The 23,839-nt window shown below is 40.7% G+C and overlaps 1 protein-coding gene across 2 annotated transcripts in view; it reads right to left on the bottom strand.

Moving 5' to 3' along the window:
• The window catches only part of ADK (adenosine kinase), a 259,216-nt gene that overhangs the window by 8,258 nt on the left and 227,119 nt on the right, over positions 1-23,839 (bottom strand). For both annotated transcript variants that reach the window (XM_063307666.1, XM_063307667.1), the window contains exon 10: positions 14,750-14,836. In XM_063307666.1, the coding sequence (XP_063163736.1) occupies positions 14,750-14,836 (87 nt within the window). The remainder of the gene's footprint in view (positions 1-14,749; positions 14,837-23,839) is intronic.

Here is a 23,839-nt window from a genome sequence, read left to right as displayed (position 1 = left end):
AAGAAGAAAGTGCAAAAGCTGGCTTGAAGCTAAACCTCAAAAAAACCAAGATTATGGCAACCAGCTTGATTGATAACTGGCAAATAGAGGGAGAAAATGCAGAAGCAGTGAAAGACTTTGTATTTCTAGGTGCGAAGATTACTGCAGATGCTGACTGCAGTCAGGAAATCAGAAGACGCTTAATCCTTGGGAGAAGAGCAATGACAAATCTCGATAAAATAGTTAAGAGCAGAGACATCACACTGACAACAAAGGTCCGCATAGTTAAAGCAATGGTGTTCCCAGTAGTAACATATGGCTGCGAGAGCTGGACCATAAGGAAGGCAGAGAGAAGGAAGATCGATGCTTTTGAACTGTGGTGTTGGAGGAAAATTCTGAGAGTGCCTTGGACTGCAAGATCAAACCAGTCCATCCTCCAGGAAATAAAGCCAGACTGCTCACTTGAGGGAATGATATTAAAGGCAAAACTGAAATACTTTGGCCACATAATGAGAAGACAGGACACCCTAGAGAAGATGTTGATGCTAGGGAGAGTGGAAGGCAAAAGGAAGAGGGGCTGACCAAGGGCAAGATGGATGGATGATATTCTAGAGGTGATGGACTCGTCCCTGGGGGAGCTGGGGGTGTTGACGACCGACAGGAAGCTCTGGCGTGGGCTGGTCCATGAAGTCACAAAGAGTCGGAAGCGACTAAATGAATAAAGAACAACAAAACATGTTTAGCTTACGGAATAATGCTATTGTATTGGTCTATGACTGTAATAAAGAGTGATGATGATGATAGTTTCATATACTTTGACTCTGGAAACATTTCTCAGTCGCAGGACACTTAATTAGAACACTTACTTTTACCTAATAATTTTTAAATGAAATATTTTAATTTATCCTGTGGAACCCAAGTGATTTTCTGCTTATAAACCAGTTAGCAGCAATACTTGCAAATGAATCATTTTGATGATGTATCTGTTCTCAATCCAAGGGATTCTAAGACTCATTTGGCCAGGATGTGCATATAGCTTTTCTGTGACTTTGTCCAGATTATGAAAGTCTTCTGTCCTGGGAGGTCCCTCTGTATTTCCACTCTTTGTCCAGTTAATTAGAGTTGATTTTCTTTTATATCTGCCACCATGTTCAGTTCTTTTTAAATTAAAATCTTTTATATACCGTAGTAATTTACTTAAAAATAGTTGCTTGATAATAATAAAAAGTTGAGGAGGATTTTCTTCATCTTCTAGCACTATTTCATGTTTGATCTTCCTGATGTGATGTCAAATTAAAAAAAAAAGACTGCTACTGTTGATTTAAAAAAACACCTTCAGGCATATATTGCTTTGTATTTTAAGCTCACTAAATCATGGCAACAGAAAAAGCACCAACTTTGTTTCTGGTGCCTTTAGATTATACACATTTACCTAAAGATGTGGACTCTGCGAACATAATAATATATTTTTAAAAAGTAAATAATAAAATGAGCCCTGATCACCATGAATAAGTCCATCTTGCAGCCTCTGAATATGCTAGGTTTAAAGATAAGAAAGGATGGTGGTGTCAGAATCAGCCTTCGAAGAGCTTGGTCTATCTACAGCTGGTCTTGCCTGCCATTGCCTCCCAACTCCTGAGGTCAGCTGGGGCCACCTCAGTCTCAGTAGACTGAGATTTTTTTTCAGCCCTAGACACACCCTATGTCATGAGTACTGATGGTGAGCGGGAGGGGGCCTCTATCCAGGGGGGAAAACACCTGCGTAGTACTGAGGAATTAAGCAGCCATTCAGAGAGACACAGATCAGACCCGCCTTGACTTTTGGGGTTTATCTGTCTGGGTTTTTCCCACGCTTCTTCAGTTTGTTAGGATTCTGTCTTATGTAGCAGCAATAAACACTAGAGACTACTCCTCGTCTCAGCGTGTGTCTCACTGTTAGGACACCCTACTTATCTCCCCTAATCAGCAGTGGGGCAATAATTCTGACCCACCAGATTACAACAAAATGGACTTACAGTTGCTGGGGGCTGGCCAGCGTATAAATTTGATAAATTATTATTATTATGAAAAGTCAAAGGGATTATCTAGATCTGATTATTGTTAGTTGTTATTACAATCCAATAAAGCACTACACAGTTGCACTTGGATCTAGAACAGTGTTTTTCAAACTTGGCAGCTTTAAGATGTGTGGACTTCAACTCTCAGAATTTCCCAGCCAGCACTGATCTAGAACATCTTACATTCCACACACACACAGATTCCAGGTTCTGGTTATGGAATGGGACATACAACAGGCATCTTACATACAGAATTAAGAAAGTGGTATTTCTATCTTCTTTGTTTCCTGCGGAGGCCACATACATACATCTAAAAATATGCTAAAGCGAGTATCTGTGTTTTGTACTGAATAAAAATTTTCAGATGTTTCTAATTATAACATTTTACTGTTTAAATAAAATTAAAATATGCCTTGACTATTGGCTAAACTTTGGGGCTAAAAACTCTTTTGTGGGTCAAAATACTTTTCTTCAGAAGTCAAAATAAGAATAGCGAAGTAATTTTTTCTTAACCCACAAAAATATCGAAGTGATTTTTTTTTTTTAAGCCACAAATAAATGAGGCTTCACTGAAAAGAAATCTGTGGGTGCCGGTCTGTTTTTAATAAAGAACCTTTTCCAAAATTGTACATCTTGTTTCTGCACCTTTGATTTTGCTTCCTTATATTCATTTGTTTAAAGCTGAGAAACTTCCCTTCTGCTCCAGGACATGCAGTTCTGGCTTAGTGTGCAGGAAGTACATTTGAACGGTTCAAGTCGTAAAATAAGATTTTTAAGCAGGGCGATATTTTAAAAAGGGAAGAACAGCCACTACCTTTTGATACATTCACTGGCCTTTTATGTTCAGCAGCAGCAGCAGCTGCTCAGCGCAGCCAGTGATAAGTTATTTACGCAGGTCCTGCTGTTATATTCAATCATTGCCCAGCTCCTTGTTAATAATACTGTGCTTTCTGAAATCTTTCCGAGTAACTAGCATGGCTGATGGGATGCTCACAAGGCTAGTCAATTTCAGTTTGCTCTGGGCAAAGCAGACACACAGGGCTCACACCAGATGACTCACAATCACAACCAAGGAAGAAGCTAAAAGGAAGGAACACGATGGAGATGCTAGGATTGAACTCTGTAGCAGATGGCAATCAGAACTTGCAATAGATTCGTTGTTTTTTTTTAAAGGAAAACCTGGCTACACATGATGGAAGCTTGCTTAAATCAGAGTGCCTTTCGAGACTAAACTTGGCTCTAATTTTACATTACCAGGGTGGGAGAAGAAACATACCACACATATTCTGCATCAGACCCACTGTGTAAATGGGTAAATTCTGAATAGAATCTGGGCCCAGCAGCATATTCAGCAATTCAATCCTATTTCAACAGGTGGGAACAGGGCAGGTTCTACATTTCCTCAAGAGTATGGAAACTCCCCCTGACACTTTCCCCCTGCATGTGTGTGTCTGTATCTCCATCTCCATCTCCATCATGAATTTTTACGTCCAACAAATGGAACACGGACCGAGGCTTCTCCTTTAGCCACTGACATAAGAACTGCCTAGCTGCATTTTAATTTAACGCTGAAGCCACTCAAAGACAGATGTGCCTGTGAACCTTTTCTAGAGCTAACTCTGGAAAACTTGCAAAGCAGCAGCATGGTGCCACACAGAGAATAAATGGCACTGTTCTCTCTCTTCATCCTTGGGGTTCTGCACATCCTTCACCTGCACACTGACATTCTTACAAGCATGTAATCTAGTTTCTGCCACAGACTTTGACATGTGAAGGAAAAAAGCTTTCATGGTTTTCTAACACTCAGATTTGGGCAGCACATTGTGTGATTAACTTTTGTGTACATCATGAACTTGTAGAATGTATTCATGCCAATCAACTTAGATTGCTTTGAAACGGAATTAGACAAGTTCACCGAGGACAAGTCTCATTAACAGCTACCGGCTGTAATAATGAAATGAAACGTCTATATGCAAGGCTAGCATACCCGGAGGACCAAAGACAAAGAACACCAAGGAGTGCAATTGCTTTCAACTACGTCTGCCTTCCAGAGGGATCTCTCTGGCCATTGCTGATAACAGACTGCTAGATCCACTCAGAAGCACCGACACGTTTAAAGATTTGGAAGCCAGAAGAGTGGTGGTGTGGAGTTAGTAGTGTTGCCAGTTGTCAGTTCCTGTATTATTTTGGATCCTGCAAATGCCCACTCTTTCTGTTGCCCCTCTCCTGATCCTATTTCTATTCCTTTTCCTTGCTCTGCCCCGCTGCTCTTAAGCCCCCACTTCCCCTTGGGATAAAAATCAACTAGGAAAATCCATATGCTTAGCTTTAAAAGTTGCTTAGCTTTCATTATTTATCTCAAGCTCCAAATCTGGATTGCTTTCTAATGCTGAGCTGACCTCACACTGGCTCTGCCATATTGCTGATGAAACCAGGGGAAGAATCACTTTCCCCAACCATGCTAAGCCACGCTGTGGTTTTAGTTTTGACTTGGAGTGTGACTGTGGTTTGTAAACCATCTTTACATGAATCCAGGAACTATGCCTTGACTGATAAGCCCTGGCCAGGTGCAACCATTGTGATGTGCTCACCAGGGCTCCCCATAAAAGCATACTGGAAAAGCATCAGCCTCAGGATCTTTCCAAAGCACAGGCACTCTGAGAAAACATTTTCTACAAAGCTACCAGATGCAACTTTCTCCTACTTGCTGTGTCACAGAGCTCTCTGATTTTAAGGGCTTCAATTTCAGCCATTCTGACTTATCTTCCTGCAGCTTTTACTGAATTCTCCCCACCCAAGACAGATGGCAATGAAAAACTGCAGCTCCGCTCATCTACCTTGATGCTAGGCTAAAGACCTGCTTCCCTCAGACCAAGTAAAATCAATGTGAAGTTGGAGGAAACACATCCACAGCTCTATTAGGATGTCTTGCTTGTTCTGTAACAGCTACCTGAAGCTGTGGTAGAAATCGACTCAACTCAGTTAAATCTAAATTGCTGGGGAAAGAGACCCATTGATATCGCTGTTATAAAATACTCTGCAGGAGACCTAGAAGCTGAAACAAACAGCCTAAGAAGTGTCAATATTTTTTACTGAGTATCTATATCTTTTTAATCTCCGAGAGTGAAATAAACCCATGAGTGCACTGCTTAGCAAACACACTGCATGCTAACTAATACTTACTTCATAATCAAATTCAATTCTACCACATTTTTTGCAACCCATTCAGCACATTCATTATAGTTTGTCTTTCTACGCCTACCATTCTTCCTCCTGAAGGAGCCCAAATGTAACCATAAAAACAATATAAAACCAAAGCTATACAAGAATGGCTTCTAGCTGTGAATAATATATTTTGAAACACACAGACACAAAACTGGAAAAGGCAACAGACAGTTGATGGCATTTTGGTCCTGTGGAAATGTTTAGCTTGAAAATTCCTGGGAGAACAGATACATCTTAGTTATTATCTTAAACTGGGCAGTCTAGGAGATACCCGTAGTCCCATGAGAGCTCATTAGGATTAAGCCCACAATCCTACCCACCTCAATGTACCCGTACCCACAGGTGGGTCCATGAGCAGAGCCTTCTCCAGCTGATCTTACTGTACTAGCCAGGTCAGAGAGGAGACAGTCTCAAACCATGTTGGTCTTCTCTGACTAGAGTTTAGACCTTGAATTGGACCTAGTAGGTCTTTTGAATCCAGCGTAATACTTAAGGGATCCATGTTACATGATCTCATTTAGGCACCCTACTTTGTTTATTATTATCTGGCTGCTATATCTGCACTAGCTGAAGCTTTCGCATCATCTTCCAGGGTGGTCCCAGCTAGACCACAAACATGGAAAATTGCGAGTTTATTAGGACATGACGCACTGAAACCAGACTATAACAGACCAGATGAAGCTAGTCTGGATTTTCTCAGATTGATACTGGAAGTCTCATAGACTCAATGACATTGCTCTTGATAAGCTACTTTTATTACAGACACTTGAAAAGTTGGGAGAAGGGGCCCTTCTCTCCATGTAATAGGGACAAGGTGGCTTCCTGACAAAAGAGCAGACCGCAGAGATGGGAAGCAAAATCTGAGGATTCCAAGTTTGGGATCTGAAAGTCACCCTTCCTTTCAATGGTAGGCCACTAAGATAAAACTGGATTAAAATTCAGCTATCTGAAAGAAAGAAATGTATTAGCAGAATTAAGTAAAGTACACAATGATAAGGTTTTAATTGCTAAGAATGGTTTCCAGCCTTACTTGCTTGGTCTGACATAAGCAGCTCAACCTACATCATCTTGAAAATGACAAAAGGATGAAGAATTTCAGGGTTGCCTTGAACCACAAGAAGAGGGATGCAAGCAGTGAAAATTCATATTATGGGCTAGGTATGTGGAAACTTCACTTCTATTTCAGGAGAGCAGGGAAAAAAGAACCTAAAGAAACAGGTGCTAGGCTGTCTGTGTGAGTCAACTGAGAACACTTAATAGTGCAGAACAAATGGGATGAGGATAATCTCATGCTAGAGTATGAGGAAGGAGACAGTAAGTATCATGAAAGGGTAGTGAGGTTTGGAGAATCAGGAAGAAGAAATGGAACAGGGTCATCTCCCATTTCCATTTGCCCCATCAAAGTGATGTTTTGCATGAGAGAATGTGAAAAAGGTTTTGAATTGAAAGAGTAAAAAGCACTACAGTGTAAACTGCTGCTAAACATTCTCCAGATAGAGCAGTGTTTCTTAACCTTAGCAACTTTAAGACATGTGGACTTCAACTCCCAGAATTCCCCAGCCAGCCAGTTGAAGTCCACACGTCTTAAAAGTTGCTGAGATTGAGAAACACTGAGTTAGAGTGTGGGGATACAATGCAATGTTTTGTGCTTATGGGTCCCATTTAGTATTTTAAAACATGTCTGTAGTATTAAAAAGCTGATAGTCACTGTTATAGATAGATCAAAAAATATAAGACAGTCAAAACATCTCTTTATAGAGGGAAATCCACTGAATTCACATTAGAAATCACCTCCTCCTCCTTGGAGTAGCTGTCAGTCAAAAGGCTGAGGAACTGAAAATGGAATTTTCCTTCCCATTTTTTACAGAGCTGCAAGAACAGGATAGTTAGGGTTAAATCAGACACCCACGTTGAGCTAATCTCTTCTACACTTATCTTCAATTGAAAGGAAAGAGGCAATAGCTAAAACATTCTTCACTTCAACAGTCTTTATTTTTTCATTCTGCTTCATTTATGAAGATTTCACAAGACACCATTCATAAAGCAATACAGTTACACAAAATCAGCTATCTTTTTTAAACAATGAAGTTACTCTAGCAATCATCTGAGGCACATATTTTACAGCTGTCAGATGGTGAAGGAGAGAACCAGATTTATCCTAGGGGACAGGGAAATTAGGATAGGAGGTGAGGGAAATAATCTGTGACAGGTATTTTAATTATGATGATCATCTTACTGTCATGTTTTTGTTTCAAGCAACTTCCTAGGCTTGAAGAGAAAAGCTTGAGGGTATCTTACTTGTTTTCCTCTCCCTGCCAAAATCTGGACCATACAAAATAATGCAACATATACATACCTCCATTTGCATACTGGTTATTATTGTGAAGTTTAGATTTCTAGAAGCAAAGTTGGGATTATCCAGTACATGGGGAGATCTTATTGTCAGTTGAGGATCATCTAGTTTATTGCATTGTTGAAACAAATTCAGTCCCCCTCTAGTTGAGATCTTATGAAAAATCTCTGGATATAGGACCCATTCTCCCAGCAAGAGACCCTGGTAACTTAGCCAACCTTGCCATGGAAATCAGAGACCCCTTTTTACTGTTCTGTTTATGGACAGGGGGTGCTTCTTTGCTCTGTCCTTAAATGTGTGATTTCTTTTGGAATGTCTTTTGATCCAGATCTACCCTGACAATCTCAAAACCTTTTGTTGTACAGTTATCTGTTTGCACCAGCTAGTGGTGCCTGATGACTATGTCTGATAGTGCTTTCAAACCTTGCTACATTGCCCTCTCAACCAGCTACATCACTGGCATCTGGTCCTCAATTAGTTATTCTCAATGCTAGGTTGAGACACTAATGTAGAGCTTAGATTAATTTGCTTGGCACTGTTAGGTATAAGTAAGTACTGCTGTGCCTTGATCCTGAGTTGGGAGGGAGTCCTGTAACAGTCTATAGTGGAAGGCGGTCCATGGGACCAAAACTGGCGCTGTGATCACCTTGCCCTCTAGCCCATCCTTTTTCTGTGTCAGTGAGAGTCCCCAGATGTAAAATCTGCTTTGGTGGTGCCAATGTGCTCTTGGCTAAGTTCATTACAAGAACATGCTTCAGGAAGAAATGAAGAGTTGGCTTGAAGTTGTTGACTGGCTTTACTATCATGGGTGCTCAGAGTAGATCATCTAGGGAAGCACAAACAGAGACCCTTTGGGTTCTCATATGGCCCACGAGAGCTGCCCTCACCTTGGTAAGTATTCTGGGTGCTGATATCCAAGCAAAAGGGAGCGCTGTGAATTGACACCGACAATTCTTGAAAGTGCACCTGAGGAATCTCTGATTTGGGGCTCTGACTAGGATGTGTGAGTAGGTTGGTGACAAAGACCCACCATCCAGTATCCAACCTTCCCTTTTTTAGGGAAGGTTGTCAAAACAGTGGTGGGCTCCCAGCTGTGGAGGGCCTGGATGAAGCGGATTATCTAGACCCTTTTCAGTCAGGATTCAGGCCAGGCTATAGCACCGAGACAGCCCTGGTCGCATTTGTGGATGACCTCTGGAGGGCTGTGTCCATCCTGGTCTTTCTAGATCTCTCATCAGTTTCTGACACCATCAACCATGGCGTTGTACTGGGCTGGGAGTGGAGGGCACTGTTTTCCAGTGGCTCTCCTCCTTCCTCCAGGGCAGATACCAGTGTTGGTAGGGAGGGAAAGGCCCTGGTTATGCAGGGAGCCTCCAGGCTTGGGTCTCTCTCCTCTCCTATTTAACATCTGTATGAAGCTGCTGGGTGAGATCATTCAGCAGCACTGGTTTCAGAATCATCACTATGCTGACGATACCCAATTATACATCTCTACCCCATGATGCTGTCCATGCCTGGAAGCTGTAAAGGCCTGGATGGGGAGAGGCCAGCTGCAACTCAACTGTCCACAGCAGGTCACGAAGGCAGCCAGTGAACTCTTGGGTGCACTCCAAGAGTTTCCAAGTTGTTCAGCTTTAGGACACAAAACGGGCTATTCCACAATGCTTGCTTAATGTTCTGTATGTCATGAACTTAATTTGGAGAGTATTCCAACGCTAAGTCTCTTGGACTGCATGATATTACAGAAGAGGTGACTGAGAGGAGATGTGATAGCAGTCTGAAGGACTGTCACACAGAATGTAGAGAGGACTGATTCTCTATTGCCCCAGAGGGAAGGATCAGAACCAAGAGGCTAAAGCTACAAGTAGGTAGGTTCAGGCTAGATGGCAGGATCAGGATGAACCCCTTGACTGTGTAAGACAAGCTGCCATATGAAGTGGTCAGTTCTCCTTCACCGGAGATCTTTAAACACAGGCTGAATGGCCACCTGGCAGAAGCGTTCGAGTGCATATGCAGGGAATAGAGGGATGAACTAGTTGATCTCCTAGGTCCCTTTCAGCTCTGATTTTAAGACATATCAAGACAGGTTTGTCTTTGGGAGCACTCCTCTGTAGCAGCGCCCAACATTTCTGTTCAATCACGTTTCAGAAGATGGGGCTGGGGGACGACTATTCAGCTTTTTGGCCACTGTCATACTTTGTTGTGCAGGGCTCCGTCTGATCCAGCACTGCTTAATATTTACATGAAAATGGTGGCATGTGTCATGAATACATTTATGATACTCAGCTTTAGTGTTATGGACCTTGACCATCAGATTTGATAATGGGCCGGATTCAAAGGTGAAAAAACTGAAATTAGGTTCAAATAGGCAGAGAAGCTGTTGATCGGCAGAACATCAAGACATGGTGGTCAGTCTACTGGAAGAGGACTATACTTCCTGAGAAAGAACTGGTTTTCTTGTCTGAAAGCAGAGCTGCCCCTAGATCTCCAGTGGTAGCTGCTAGTCATCTTGAGCACTCCGGCTGGGAATATGCTGGAATGGTTGTTATAAATAAATAAAAAACCAGGATGGAGCTGGGGTGAAGGCAAAAATTCTGTGTATGTGCATTTTTGAGGAAGTAGAGAGTGCCAGTTTTTGAAAGTTCTGCCATTCATTTTCTGAACTTTCTATTGCTCCTAAAATTAACTAGCTCCTTGGAAATTGGTATACTTGGGAGAGTGGATATGCAGCACCGGGGGACCAAATCTGATGCAGGCAGCTATAGTCAGCTATTTCCCTCTTAATGCATCTCCAGCTAAATCGTGCTTTCCTAAAGTTACCTCACCCATAAACCTGCCACTAAAATTACTAATAAATCACCTACTGGATGGTGAGAGAAAAAACTCTTTCCACTACTATTCTACAGATTAGTGTTTGTGCATGAGAGGGAAGGGGAAGTGGAGGATTGATTGGGATATGCTTGAGAAACCTTGTTTAGTTTTGTTTAACTTGGTTTCCAGGCAGCAGAATAGTAATTTAAGCGAACAGTGGAATTTTGGAGAAGTCTCAAGGCTGTTGGAGAAACTGCACCTGTTGAATGGCTGCTTAGGCACAGCTCTAATCCAAAATTGGATTGAAAGACAAAGGAAAACTGAGGACATATCAGTCCCGACTTGTAAAATAATCATAGCATATGAGGCAGAGCAACATCTTCCCAGTTTTATGTGATGTGGATTATAAAATACCTATCTTATGTTCCAACTCACAGCATGCTATGGTGATATAAAGCCTGTCTGCTTTAGCAACGTATCACCAAAGAGTGCTCTAGATGACATTTAAAATGCTAGTATGGGTAGCCTCCACATTTGGATAGGGTGACAAAACAGGCAATTGGACAGATAGAAGAAACTATATGTGGCTCAGGGTTGAACTGTGGAGTCCCTGGTGCTCTCTGAGTTGATTGTTTGCTTGCAGATGTTTCATTACCCAACTGGATAACATCATCAGTGCACTGATAATGTTACCTAGTTGGGTAATGAAACATCTGCAAGCAAACCACCAAGCTCAGAGAGCACCAAGGACTCGATAGGATAGGATAGAATACTGTACGCATTCAGTAGAGTAAGGAGAATATTCCCATTGATCTTGAAAGAATATAAAGCAATATTTAAAATAAGGTGCCTAAACCAATGCTGGAACTGTAAAGAAGGAAACATCCACCTGCTTTAGACACTCCAAGGTGCTGGCTTCTTAAACTGGCAATGTGTGTGTGTGTGGACACACACAGCTCACTCAGACTTGGCATTTACCAGTGAGCTGCGCTACTGGATTTCTGTAAACAACAGAAAAAAAAAGGAAGATCTTGCCTTTACCACTCCAGTGCCATGCACCATCAGAACCAAACAGAATCCTCTGACAGGTCCATCTCACCTGGGCAGTGTCCCACCACAACCTCTACAAGAATGTTTTGTGACAAAAGTATTGTTAGCTTCCTAATGTGCAAATCATCCAAATGTCTTCCAGCACAAAAATGGAAGAATTTGAGGAAATCCTCTGAGTTGATCTAAGGGATCTAAGGTTTTTAAGGGGTCAGAAAAATAGCTCATCTTGGGAGCTTTTTCTCTCTTCCTTAGTTGGGAGTAAAATGGTGCGGGGGCCACTTAAGGTGGGTAGAACCTGCAGTGGGCAGCCACATCACCATTGACAACAATATTGCAATGTGTTTCAGTAACACAAGACTACAAGCCTCAGCAACCTGCTTTCCCCATCTATTGCTCCAATATTCTGAACCTCCATGCAGGGCACACAGAACGTATCAGGCCAACAAAGTCAGCTGAAGGGAGCAAAGTTGGTGGGAGCTGTAAGTGGCTCAGGGCCAAGCCACCTGCAGGACCATCCTAATTTCTATCAACCTACTTGCACTTAATGGAGGCCTTTTATCCACCAACAAGGACACCCAAATGAGCATGGAAGTGGACCTTTTCCACAATGGCTCCTGCCAACTAGTGAATCACCTACCATCCAGAATTATAGCTTAAGGAAAGTTCTGAAGAAAGGGGGGGGGGGAGGCAGAAGGGAAGGAGAAGGAGAAAGAGAAGAAGGAAGTCTCTTCTTGATTCTCTTCTTGGTTTTAGCTGCAGATCAGGGTTATATACTTGTATTTTCATATGAATCTTTCTTATTACTGGTATCTGTTTTATTTATTATTATTGTAAGGATTTCATTGTGAAAGCTGTTTTTGCCCTTAAAGGAAACTAGAAATACCTTGTAAAATGACAGCAGTACAGAAATTCAGTACTGTATACTAGAGTTAAAATCACCTACACTGATGGCTTTGCTACACTTTCCAATTTCTTGACTTCTGATTGGTTTAATCATGTCTTCCTATAATCAAGAGTTTTTCCTATTAAATCTGTCTGTGTTTTTGAAGTGCCAGATACTAATGCTAAAAATGCAGGAAATATTTCTAGGTTTGCAACTGTGATGGAGGCAATCTTTTTCTCATTCTGGCAGATGAAGCATTCTTTTGTCTCCACTTTTCATTCTTACTTGGGATGCAGCCAGTTCTCACCAACTTTATTTTCCCTCCCACCGTCTGCCAGAACTTCTTCCCTCTAGTTCTCATACTTAACTTGATCCTTTTGTCCCACACCCCAGGTGTAGACAGTTCTCCCAAGTCCGCTTCATACAAATGGAGAATGAAGAATGGAGAATTTGCTCCATCAATTCTCTTCTTTTCCAAATATTCCAAATATTAGTTCTTAAGAAATGCCTAATTGGTCTTTGAGTGAATGCCAAAAAAGGGTACAAATTCAGACACATGTGTACAAAACTAGGTAGATTCTCTCTGCCTAGTTTTAGTGCACTTTATGTAAAATTGTTGCTTTCCATCTGTTAACACAATGTAAATATTGTCCTTTTGAAGCTGAACTTGGAGAGGTCAACTCTCCATAAGCCACATAACTTTAGCAAGCCCATTATGAAGTCTCCTACTGTTTATATTCAGGATGAAGAGTAGCTGAAAAAGCATTCAGAACAGAATATGTTTAGAATACAATACCAATGCATTGTCGGGCCTTAGCTTTTTCTAACTCTAACCCCTACTACTAATACATATGTGGTTCAATACTCTCTCAAGAGGAAGGGGCCACATGTTTCAGTCTAAGCTCTACAAATAATGCTCTTGAAAGATAAAAAATGCCTTGGCTTATAGAAGCAGAACATGGAAGTGGGCTTCTCAGTTCCTCTCAGAAATTAGTTCCTTAGGTGTGGTTTGGCCACATCTCCTGAGGTTTACATCTTGAAGTCAGTGAGTGGAGCCTGAGGGATAATAGCTGGTGCTTTACAGACTAGAGATGGAGACATCTGAGACCGGGACAAGCCTAACGTGAAAAGAATGGGGAATCTAGGATTCCATCTCAACTTGTTTCTCATCATCCCTTTCCCTTGCCCCAGTACTTAGAGAACAGAATGAGCTTATCATCCGGTAACACTGGTAAATGCCTTCAGGAAAGCCTCCACCCAACTACCCTAGCACCCTTTTGGCTCTCAGGCTTAAAATGGCACATCACCCTAACAGACAAAGGAGAAGACATTCATTCTGCTTCTGTCCTGTTTGGGCTAATGCCCAAACAACTACCAGATGGCAGCCAAGTTTGTGTTTTCCGAACCTTGTTGCTACCACCTGGGGATAGCCTAGAGATCTGGTAGTCTAGGATTGGTGGCTCAAGGTTAGGCTAGGTTGTAACAAACTGAGCCAAGAAGCGAAGACTCTCATCTATTCCCTTCCCCTGATGTGGCAATGACAACCTTGGTCATGCAGTAAGAACAAGTCCTGTATTTTGAGGAAAACAAGGAGAATGTGGTGGATGGCTTTAAGACTTTTGAAGCTAGAATTTTCAAAATGGAACAGCCTGTTGTTGCAAGACACAGAGATTTACTGTCAACAAGATAACTTTGCAGCTACACAGGGTTTTGATTTATTTGAGGCATTTTAAACAATGGAGAGAGAGAGAGAGAGAGAGAGAGAGAGAGAGAGAGAGAGAGAGAGAGAGAGAGAGAGAGAGAGTTGCATCCTTCATCCCCTCCCAATATTAAAAAAAATACATTTGAGATCAGATATAAGTCGTAGCAGATGTTATGCTATTTCTGACTCTTAAAACATATCATTTGGGGGAGGAGCATTTACACACCATCAGCCTAGCAAACAGATGCACTAAGGAAAAGAAGTTATAGTTCAAATGTTAGTTATTTTCATACTCTTTAATATTCACTACAACCTGCTAAAAGGAGAGCAATGTGCTAAGATTTTAAAGCCAGGAGAGATTCGGAGTACTGTACAAAGCATATTTGATGCAGTTTTGTTTATGCAACATTCTGACAGGCACAATTAATCTTGTGAAAACAATGTAGATGTTGCATAATAGCACATTATCTTTAAAGGTACAAACACATTTTTCCTGAGAGAATTAACAATCCATTAAAACATACTCTTAGGATGCAAATGAAGGCTTGCGAAGAAGAAGCTTGATGTTCTACACCAGAGGAAAACACCAACCCTTATCATCAACATTCTCTAATGAAGTTGCAGGAGAGGAGAAGAAGGTGGGAGAACAGCAACATCTCCAAATAGAATAACATGCAAAGGGTACGTACCACCTACGAAGGCATCTCCAGCTCCATTGGTGTCAACTATCTCACTTTGGTCACTAATTAAGACTGGGAAAGCTCTTACTTCGTTTTCTAAAAGGAAAGAAAATAAAAGAAAAACATTTTTTACAACATAATTTGGTCAGATTCTGAATGGCAACGTAGTCAAGAGCAATCATTTCCATGGATGCCTTCAAGCAGGGGCCACGCAGCCCAAAGCCAGGGATGCTTTCACTGTGGACTTGTGCACTGAGCAAGGTGTTGGCTTTAGGGTCTTTCCAGGAGACAACTATTACTATGATACATAAGCGAGACACCAAAATTAATTTGCAATCTACCCCAAGCTGAGCATTGGTAAGGCCAGGGATGGGAAAACTCCAGTCTTCCAGATGTTTCTGAAATCTGTAAATCTCAGCCAGTATGGCCAATGGTTAGGGGCGAGCAATATGAGGAGAACCACAAGTTCCTTAGTACAGGAGAGGAGCTTTTGGAGTTGACAGATGCAAACAAGACATAGAAATGATCTGATGGAGGTTTAAAAAAAAAAAGTAGGTAGAATGGCTTTGCACCCTAAAAAAAATTCCACTAAATGATATCCATTTTCCTTAAAATAAGAAGAATCTGGATGGTAGGTCCTCTTTGGCATTATAGATTTAATGGAAACATTTTCTAGTTTTGCTTCCACTCTCTTTGAAATTCTGCTCAGTTTCTAGAATTTTTTTCGAGGGATTTAAAAATGGTATTTTTATTTATAAAAATAAATACGTATTTATTTATTTGATATTTGAACACACCATTCTCCATCTAACTCATAATGTGTGGGGAAATCAGTTTAGAGTGTGGCAGTCACAGAATAGATACACATTCTTCATAATCAGATATGGTTTTTAAGGGAGTGATGTCATTAACACCTTTTTGATGTGCAAATTACAAAAATTAAAAAGCCTGCCTGTCAGACAACACTCATACTGCATAAATTACAATAGTAAGATGAAAGAAAAAACCTACTGTTATAGGAGATCCAAAAAGCTTTACAACAACTGTGTTTATTTTTAAAGTCTAAATAAATAGCCAGGGTAATGGATTAGGAAACAACAAAAGATACCGTTATCAAAATGTTTATGGATACTGTGTAAGCAATGGGTATGTGAGGGCTAGACAGATCCTGGTCAGATGCAAAGAAGCTGAGAACAGTCACTGCCCTTCCCACTAAGAAACTGGCTCTCAGTCCATTTGGGTGCACAGGCAGAACTTGAACCTGGACCATATATAGACTTGAGTCAGCAATTGCAGATTTTTTGTTTCTTTTTCTAATATGTGTAACAAAATCAGCTTATCAAAGAGCTGTGTCCTTGGACCTCAGCCTGTGAAACTGCAAGTTCAGGAATTTGTTTGGGTAAAGCCCCACCGTGCAAAATCGTTCACACAGGGAAGGCAAGTCGGTCAGAACTTGCCCCAATTCCCCACTCTGATCTCTTTTAGAGAGGATAAGCTCTCATAGAACTGCCAGAAGGTTAAAGAACTCTTACAGAATAATGTGAAATCTAGCTTGGAGCATCCTGACAACAGAGATCTCTCACATCTCCAAACATTCTCTTGTCCAGAGCACCCCCAAGGCAGAAATTAGGATGAAAATGCACTTGCTTCCCTCCATCTTTTCCATTCGTTATAGGATATCCACACTCCCACGCCAATCTCTACTTCAATGGGAAGAAATTGATTTTGGACAAGTGGAGAGCTTGGGAGCCCTAAGAAGGCAGGGGAGGGGATCCGGTGAATCCTCCAGGCTTTGTGACCTATTCTGTCTAGTCTGGATCATATCCCTTTGGAGGTTTTCTACGATGAGATTTTTTGGCTTTGGAAGGAACCAGCAGGGACTACAGAGACAGTCTACTAATTATATTCTCCCCTCTGTAGCTGGAGCCCTTTTCCCAAACTCCAAAGGGGAAACTAAAATCTAAGTCATCAAAACTTGTGTCTGTTAATAAATTACTCAATCCTGCATACATCTGTATACAAGAAAATGACATACTTCTTCATATTTATTTATAGATGATGAGGCATGATCGTATTTTTATAAGCACCCTCTGGGAAAAAGCATTTCCCCATCTTTCTCCTGCAGGAGGGAACCGCCGACCCTCTGATAGGTCATATAAGGACTTGCATGGAGGAAGTGCACCTTTCCTGGTCCTTTGCAGGCCCCAGCAACATCTTGAGAAGTAGTAGCAACCTAGGTTTTTTTCTGTACAGTACTGGCCATGACCCTATGGATTTTCCCATCAAAAATCCAGATGCCACTACCCACTTTACAAAGCCAGTTAAAAGAGAGTTGTCCAGAAGGGTTTTTAGTTAAAGTCTATCATCAGCGCAGCTATGATTTTTATTTTGGGAGAGTAATTTATAACATAGCATATTGATTGCAATGCAACATTACACTCTATTGGTGTATATTATAAACCTGCTTTGGACCTGGATATTGTATACCACTATAGCTCAGATGGTAAGACCTCTCAAGAAGTAAATATGTGCTACTTAGCACATGTATTTGCATGCACATGTATGAGCAGACTAAAAGTGTAAAGCAAGCCTCACACGTCTCCCAAATCATTTCTTCTCAAAAGCAATTTTTCAAACGGCTCACAAATTCAAACATACACATTTCAAAAGTGGGTGGAGGATGGAGAAATGCCTGAAAAATGAGAGAAAATTAAAATGTGGGCATGAATTGAAGACCGGCTACAGGCGCAAGGAAAATTAAAGCACTGTTAACTAAAAGATTAAATGATGGTTCTTTTAACTAGTTATAAACTGAATCGTGCAATCCACTCAATGGACTAATATAACATTATCCTTCACTATGCATGCTTCCATGATTTCTCTGTAATTTTCAAGCTCCATGGCTCCTTTCCCTGCTGACAACAGAAGTAGTAGTATTTATGTTGGTTTTTTCTCACCATCAATTGTATGACTGAATAAAGCTCAACTGGACGTGTGTGACTTCCAAAGTACAAAATAGGACCACTTACACATCACCTTCTGTCACAGTGTGCCGCAGGCAACAAAATGCAAACCGTAGGGGTTTGCAAAATGTAACGTATTATCTTACATTTTGAAATTCAGATTTTACATTTACTTCGTTTCACGGTATGGTTATTTTATGCTTTGCTTATACCTTGCTCTACAAATTGCATCTACTGACACACATAATACTTAATCACGTGTTTTCCTGTTAGAATTTGGAATGCGACCTGAGAACAGGAGAGGAGAGCATCAGCATCTGTAAGGGAAACACACCCGCACTACCTCTCCCCCAATAAATCATAACCCCTGGATTCCTAGCTTTCTTTCTTGCTTGTTTTGTAAGCAGCAGCAATCTATAAAACAAAGATGAAGTCACTCTTCTCCTGGTTTATAACAAAGGCTGCTTTTCACTCTTTTTAGCCAATGAATGAAAGTTCTAGTAATAACCAACATGCACACTGTCTGGAGAAGGTGATTTTTCTGAGTGTCTAAACATCTTAAAGAATTAAACTGACAGTGGAGGCAGATAAAACCCATGATTGTTACATACCCTACAAACTAGCCAAGCTGGACTGAGTTGTAGAGTAGTCTATGACAATCCTGCAGGGTAGTCTAGGGTTATTATTGCACTGCCTTGTCTATCTTTTCTTAACGGAAATGTGGAGGGGTGGGATGAGCTGAAGTTGACTGTAGCAGAGATGCAAATTTAGTAAGGCCTGGATGGGTTTGAGGGTGGGTATGAGTGTACAGCATTAGCAAAAGCTCCAAGCTTTCTTTTTTCTTATCCACTGGGTGGGGCCCCTCCTCTCTTACAAGCAACGTGACCTCTGGCTATCAGAAAGTTGAGTTTTCTCATATCTCGTGAAGCATTATTTTGTGAACTTCTGTATGTTTTCTAAACAGTAGAGCCTAGGCCAGATCAAGGGGCATTACGTAGTCAAAGGAAGGCATGGAAAGTACACATTTATATATATTAGATTTAAATCCTCCCTTTGCCTCCAAACTCAGTGCTCCTATTTGGCACCACAGTCTAACTGGGATTAAATACCCATCTGTTTTGTTCATTCAGTCCATGAATCATATCAAGATCAGTTTCAGGACTGAAATAGTTTCCTTTCAGCTCTTGAGGATTTTCACCACAAGTGGAATGGTTTTGTCCAATTCCCAAGTTATAAGAGACAGTAAGATCAAATCTTCCATACCAATTTCTCAAGCTCAGGACTACCTACTTCCACAGATCTGCTAAGTCACCAGTACTAGAGAGCCCTCAGTTGGAAGACTGACACGAAACCTGTAGTTCTAGGAACAAACTTGCATTCCCAGGAACACTGTGGTAGTGTGATTGGTGTAAAAGTCTTATAATGTGGCTGATCAATAGTATGACAACTCCAGATCCTGGCCAAGCATATCAATCGCTCCCCATCCCCGCAGGAAAAGACGGTACCCACAGATTCTACTGTGACTCTTTGCACAGTGCCCACCAACATTCATAGAATCTTAGCACTGGAAATGACCACTGAGGACACTAAGTTGAACTCCACGTCTCAGGCCAGGAATCCAGATGGAAGCATTCCATTCAGTTGGCTTTAATCTGGATTCCTGAACTGATTACCTGCTTATAACCGAACAAAATGAAGCTATGACTATGGGTTTTTTATATTAATGAAATAGTTAATAGAAATAATGGTAATGTAAGAGTAAATAGAGAAAAGAGATTACAAAAGGCCAATATAAGTATATCTATAGCTATGATAATCAGAAACTTTCCCCTTTTTCCTTTTTTTTTCTTAATAGAAAATATTTTGTTTTGTTATTTTGTCTTACTATATTTGTTGTACCATGAGTTTTTATATGTAGACTGTACTATAACTGTAAATGTATTTTAATAAATAAAGGATTTAAAATAAAAAAAGGAATCCAGATTAAAGCATTCCAGAGACATAGCGATCTAGCCTCCAGACACATGCAGTGCAGGATGGCTTACCATCTCCCTGTATAATCGGTTCCTGTGCTGATGTTGAATTGGCAGGTGGGGTAAAAATGCCTTATTTTAGGGAGGAGATGGGCTATACAGCTGCCACTCCTGCTCTTCATCCCCATTAGCGAGTTCTTAATTTTCATTCTCTTTACAGAGATCTCTTAAAGGTGGGAGGGGAGATACAAGAAAAGAGATTTTTCTTTCTGAGAAGAGACTTTGGCGCTGTTATCACAGCAACTTGCTCCTCCACACAGAAATCCACATTAAAGTGTTCCAGACCTTTGTGTCAAGCCCTCACCTGAATATATCCAGTGAAATGGATTTTGTTCTCCTGCTTTGTGTCCTAGAAGATCCTGATTTAATCACTGGTCTCCCTGTGTAGGGCTAAACAAATTCAAATCTAAAACCCTGGAGAGCTGCTGGTGCTCAGTGTGGACAGTCCTAAGCTAGATGGACCAAGGTCTGATTTGCTACCCTTCTCATGTTCTTGTTCAAGAACGTTGGAGGCCTTTTCCTGGCAAATCATGTGTTGGTGCTATCACCCCAAAATATTCAAATGCATGTATAAGAAAAATGGATGCAGATTTTATAGCAGCAATAGCAGAAGCACCTGACATGTTTTGTGACAGGCCATGCTATTAGGGCCAACACTGATGAGTGGGAAAGACTCCATGCACCCATGGCAGCCAGAACATACTCTCAAAAGTCCCTGGTCAAAAAGCTGGGTGAGCCATGCCACAGGATAAAAAAAGTTCTATGCATTCAACTTTTTGTATGATTAGCCATTTAGGATAAAATCCTACAAAACCTCAAACTGTGAGTGAGACTTATGTTTAGTAAACCTGTAACAGTTGCACTCCCTAGTTCTTTATCTCTGATTTAGGAATGAATGAATGAAGGAATGAATAAATAAATGAATAAATAACAGGTTCCACCAATTGCTCCTAAAGGACTTTATAGACTCTGCTGCCTTTACTTATGTTCTCCAAAGATTTCTAGGTTTTGCTCTTGTTACACTGCAGTCTTCTTAAATGGGTTTTATTAAGAATAATGTTTTTTAATATCTTTCTGAGGCACAATGAGATTTGAAATTTATGCTAATCTCCAAAGGTTACATTCTGTTCTTAACTATACTCATGAAAATATAGAATAGATCACACTCTTCTCAATGGAATTATCTTTCAAACACGATGGCAGGAAAAACTACAGCAGTATCTGCCCCTCCAAATGGAATAAATTTATTCATCCTAAATGAGTTGTTGATTGTTCCTCTGATAATTAAGTATACAAGTCTATGATCCTTTAGGATCATCTAATTAGTATCCACATAATTTCACTTAATTGCTACTGTAATTGGAATATATAGGATTTACTCCCTTTCAAAATAATTGCATGCACATTTTAATATAAATTATGTAACAGTTTAGTTTATAGATTATTTTCCACATATGGAACACAACTCATTACGATGCTAGTTATTATAATCGCAGTTGTGACAGGCATTTTCTAGCAAAAGCTTCTGAATCGTATGTTTGCATACCAAACCTTTAAAAGCATGACGTGGGGATAAAGATACTCATAAAAATAAAGAGCATGGCTTAGACACCCACTGTCATTTACAGTAAGAAAACAAAAAAGCCAAAAAAAAACAAACCCTCAAGCTATAAAGAACAGCTCATTATGAACACAATAACAAACACGCTAGAAGGCATAAATGAAAAATATCCATCCTGCATATTTCCTGAACACTGTCAGGTTTATGCCACAACTTGTCATTTTTAATTACTTTTCTTTTAAAGCTTTCCTGGGCTTATTCTTTGTTTTAAATATCCAAAATAAAATATTGCAAGCAGTTAAAGGGCAAAGAGGAAAGCTAGGAACATTCTGGCAAACCTTTTGGCACAGCCTAGAATTTTTCTTCTGACTGAAATTACAAATTATTATATTTGGGAAAAACAACCCCAAATAAAAATGGATTACACACGTAGTCTAAGCAGGGGCCTCCATTACCTGTGGGTATTCAGGCAGGGGAAAGGAGCTGAAAGCAACAGAACTGTATCCTTTCATTTACAGTTGCTGTGTAGCTGTCTTAATATTACCACACTGACCAGCTACTGAGACTTGCAGGAACCAAGATGGCATTTTGCATACCCAAAGATCTAGGCAGTGTACCAGAATCCACTAAAGTGGACTAGAAAAATAATGGATCCTTGTGAAAGGGCAGATGGTTGTGTGAATGACAAATCACTACTCCAAGAACTGTTTGGGTGAAGAGCAAACTTATCTACCCTTAGCAAGGGTTCGGGTACTCAACAAAGAAGACATGACTGTCTAAAACTTTAGCAAGATACATCAAGCCCGAAGCACCACGTAAGACTAGATAGTGGATGAAGCTGTTATTCTACAGAGGTCTGGAAGTGAAGTCAAACACCCAGTGATGAAAGGATGACCCATCCCTTAACAAAGCTGATGGATCCATGTGAATCTACAATTCACCAAGATATACTGCAACCAGAAAGGCCACCTTCAAAGGGAAGAATCTCAGGGTTGAAGTGGCAAGCGTACAAAATGGGTTATATCTGACAGATACTAAACCTAAGAGGGGCAAACAACTGATAGAAATGGTGGGTGAGATAAGATAATCCCTAGAGAGACTGTCTGATGAGAGGATGGGAAAACACAGGAGAGTAATCAGCTAGGGAGCAGCCTGCTAAAATTGCAGCTAAGCAAATCCTGAACAAACTGAAGGCTTGAAATAAAATTACCTATTGACCTGCTTAGGCCCCAGGATAGAACAGAACATCAGACCCACTTTACAGCATTTTTATTTTTGTATTTATTAATTGAATACCTTTATAATATTTCTTAACCAGAATCATTTCATACCTTTCTGTAGGTTTTTTTCCCCTTTGTGTTCATTTTTTGGACCCCAGATCATCTAGATGGAGGATCTCCTTCAAATCTGATGGACAAACCATTTGCAGCAGATTAGCTAGACTCTGTGGTTCAAGGTTAGGTGGACAGACAACATCCATGTTTTGGGGGGGGGGGTCTTTTCTAGTATTTGTGGTAATCTGTAAGCAGATCTAATGTTTCTGTAACAAATTATATGGCAGAGTTACTGGGGCCCACCATGGACTGGTTTAACATGCAGAGCAGATCTTCCCGAGAGTATCATTTTCAGCACTGCAGAGCAACTTCAGTCTGCTACAGTGGTGTGCATGATATGATGTTACCCTGTACAATCAGATTCTTCACCTAGAGCCTGGTGTTTTAAGGGGAGGAAGAATTCTAGCTTAAAACAATTGCGGATATAATTTCTCCTTTTGCCTTCCAACTGAAGACAAGACTGAGATAGCATCTGCTCCACTCTCAGCTCCTTCTTACCCCATCTTAATCCTTATTTTGCCGAATGAAACATTCTAGAGAACTTGCAAACTGCTCCCTATTTTGTGGTACTTTAATCAGTCCTCACAGAACCTCATATACAAATTTACCACTCTGGAAGCAAATTCTCTGGCCTTGGAACTGGAATGAGACCTAGACCTTCCTTCATGCCAAGGAAGGTAAAATTCAGTGGAGAAGACACCCCAAAAAGCAATTGCCAGACTATCCAGCTCCCAGAATCGCTTAGGTCACAAGGGATGGACCAGCTTTTCTAAGAGGCATTGGAAAACCTGAACTTGGGAGAAGATGACAGACGCACCTCTGTCACCTTCAGGGAGAAGTGGTCAGAATTTCAAAAGCAAGGGATGGGCCACCTCTATCGCTCTTCTGCATATTTTCAAGTTAACAGTAGTTTGCGCCACTGTGGCAAAACACTACGTTTTGCTACAGCCATTCCACAGATTCCTGCTTGAAGCTTCTTGGGCAGAACATATGCCTCTGCTCTCAGTCTAATAACACTGCTAACCCTTTTATTCAGGGATTAGCTTCAAAAGCCCTCAACAGTCTAGGACTAACTTACCCCAAGAATCATTTTCACCTATTAAAATATGCCCAAGCTTAAGGCTATGTTATTCTCCCTTTGTCACTAATGAATAAAGCAGAGGATCTTTTATTCTGGGAACTGAATTTTGGAATGCCCTCATTATGGA

This window comes from Candoia aspera, chromosome 6 (genome assembly GCF_035149785.1).
Source record: "Candoia aspera isolate rCanAsp1 chromosome 6, rCanAsp1.hap2, whole genome shotgun sequence".
NCBI classification, from domain to species: Eukaryota; Metazoa; Chordata; class Lepidosauria; order Squamata; family Boidae; genus Candoia; species Candoia aspera.
The sequence above is the reverse complement of the archived record's forward strand: the minus strand, read 5'-3'. Positions and strand labels throughout refer to the sequence as shown.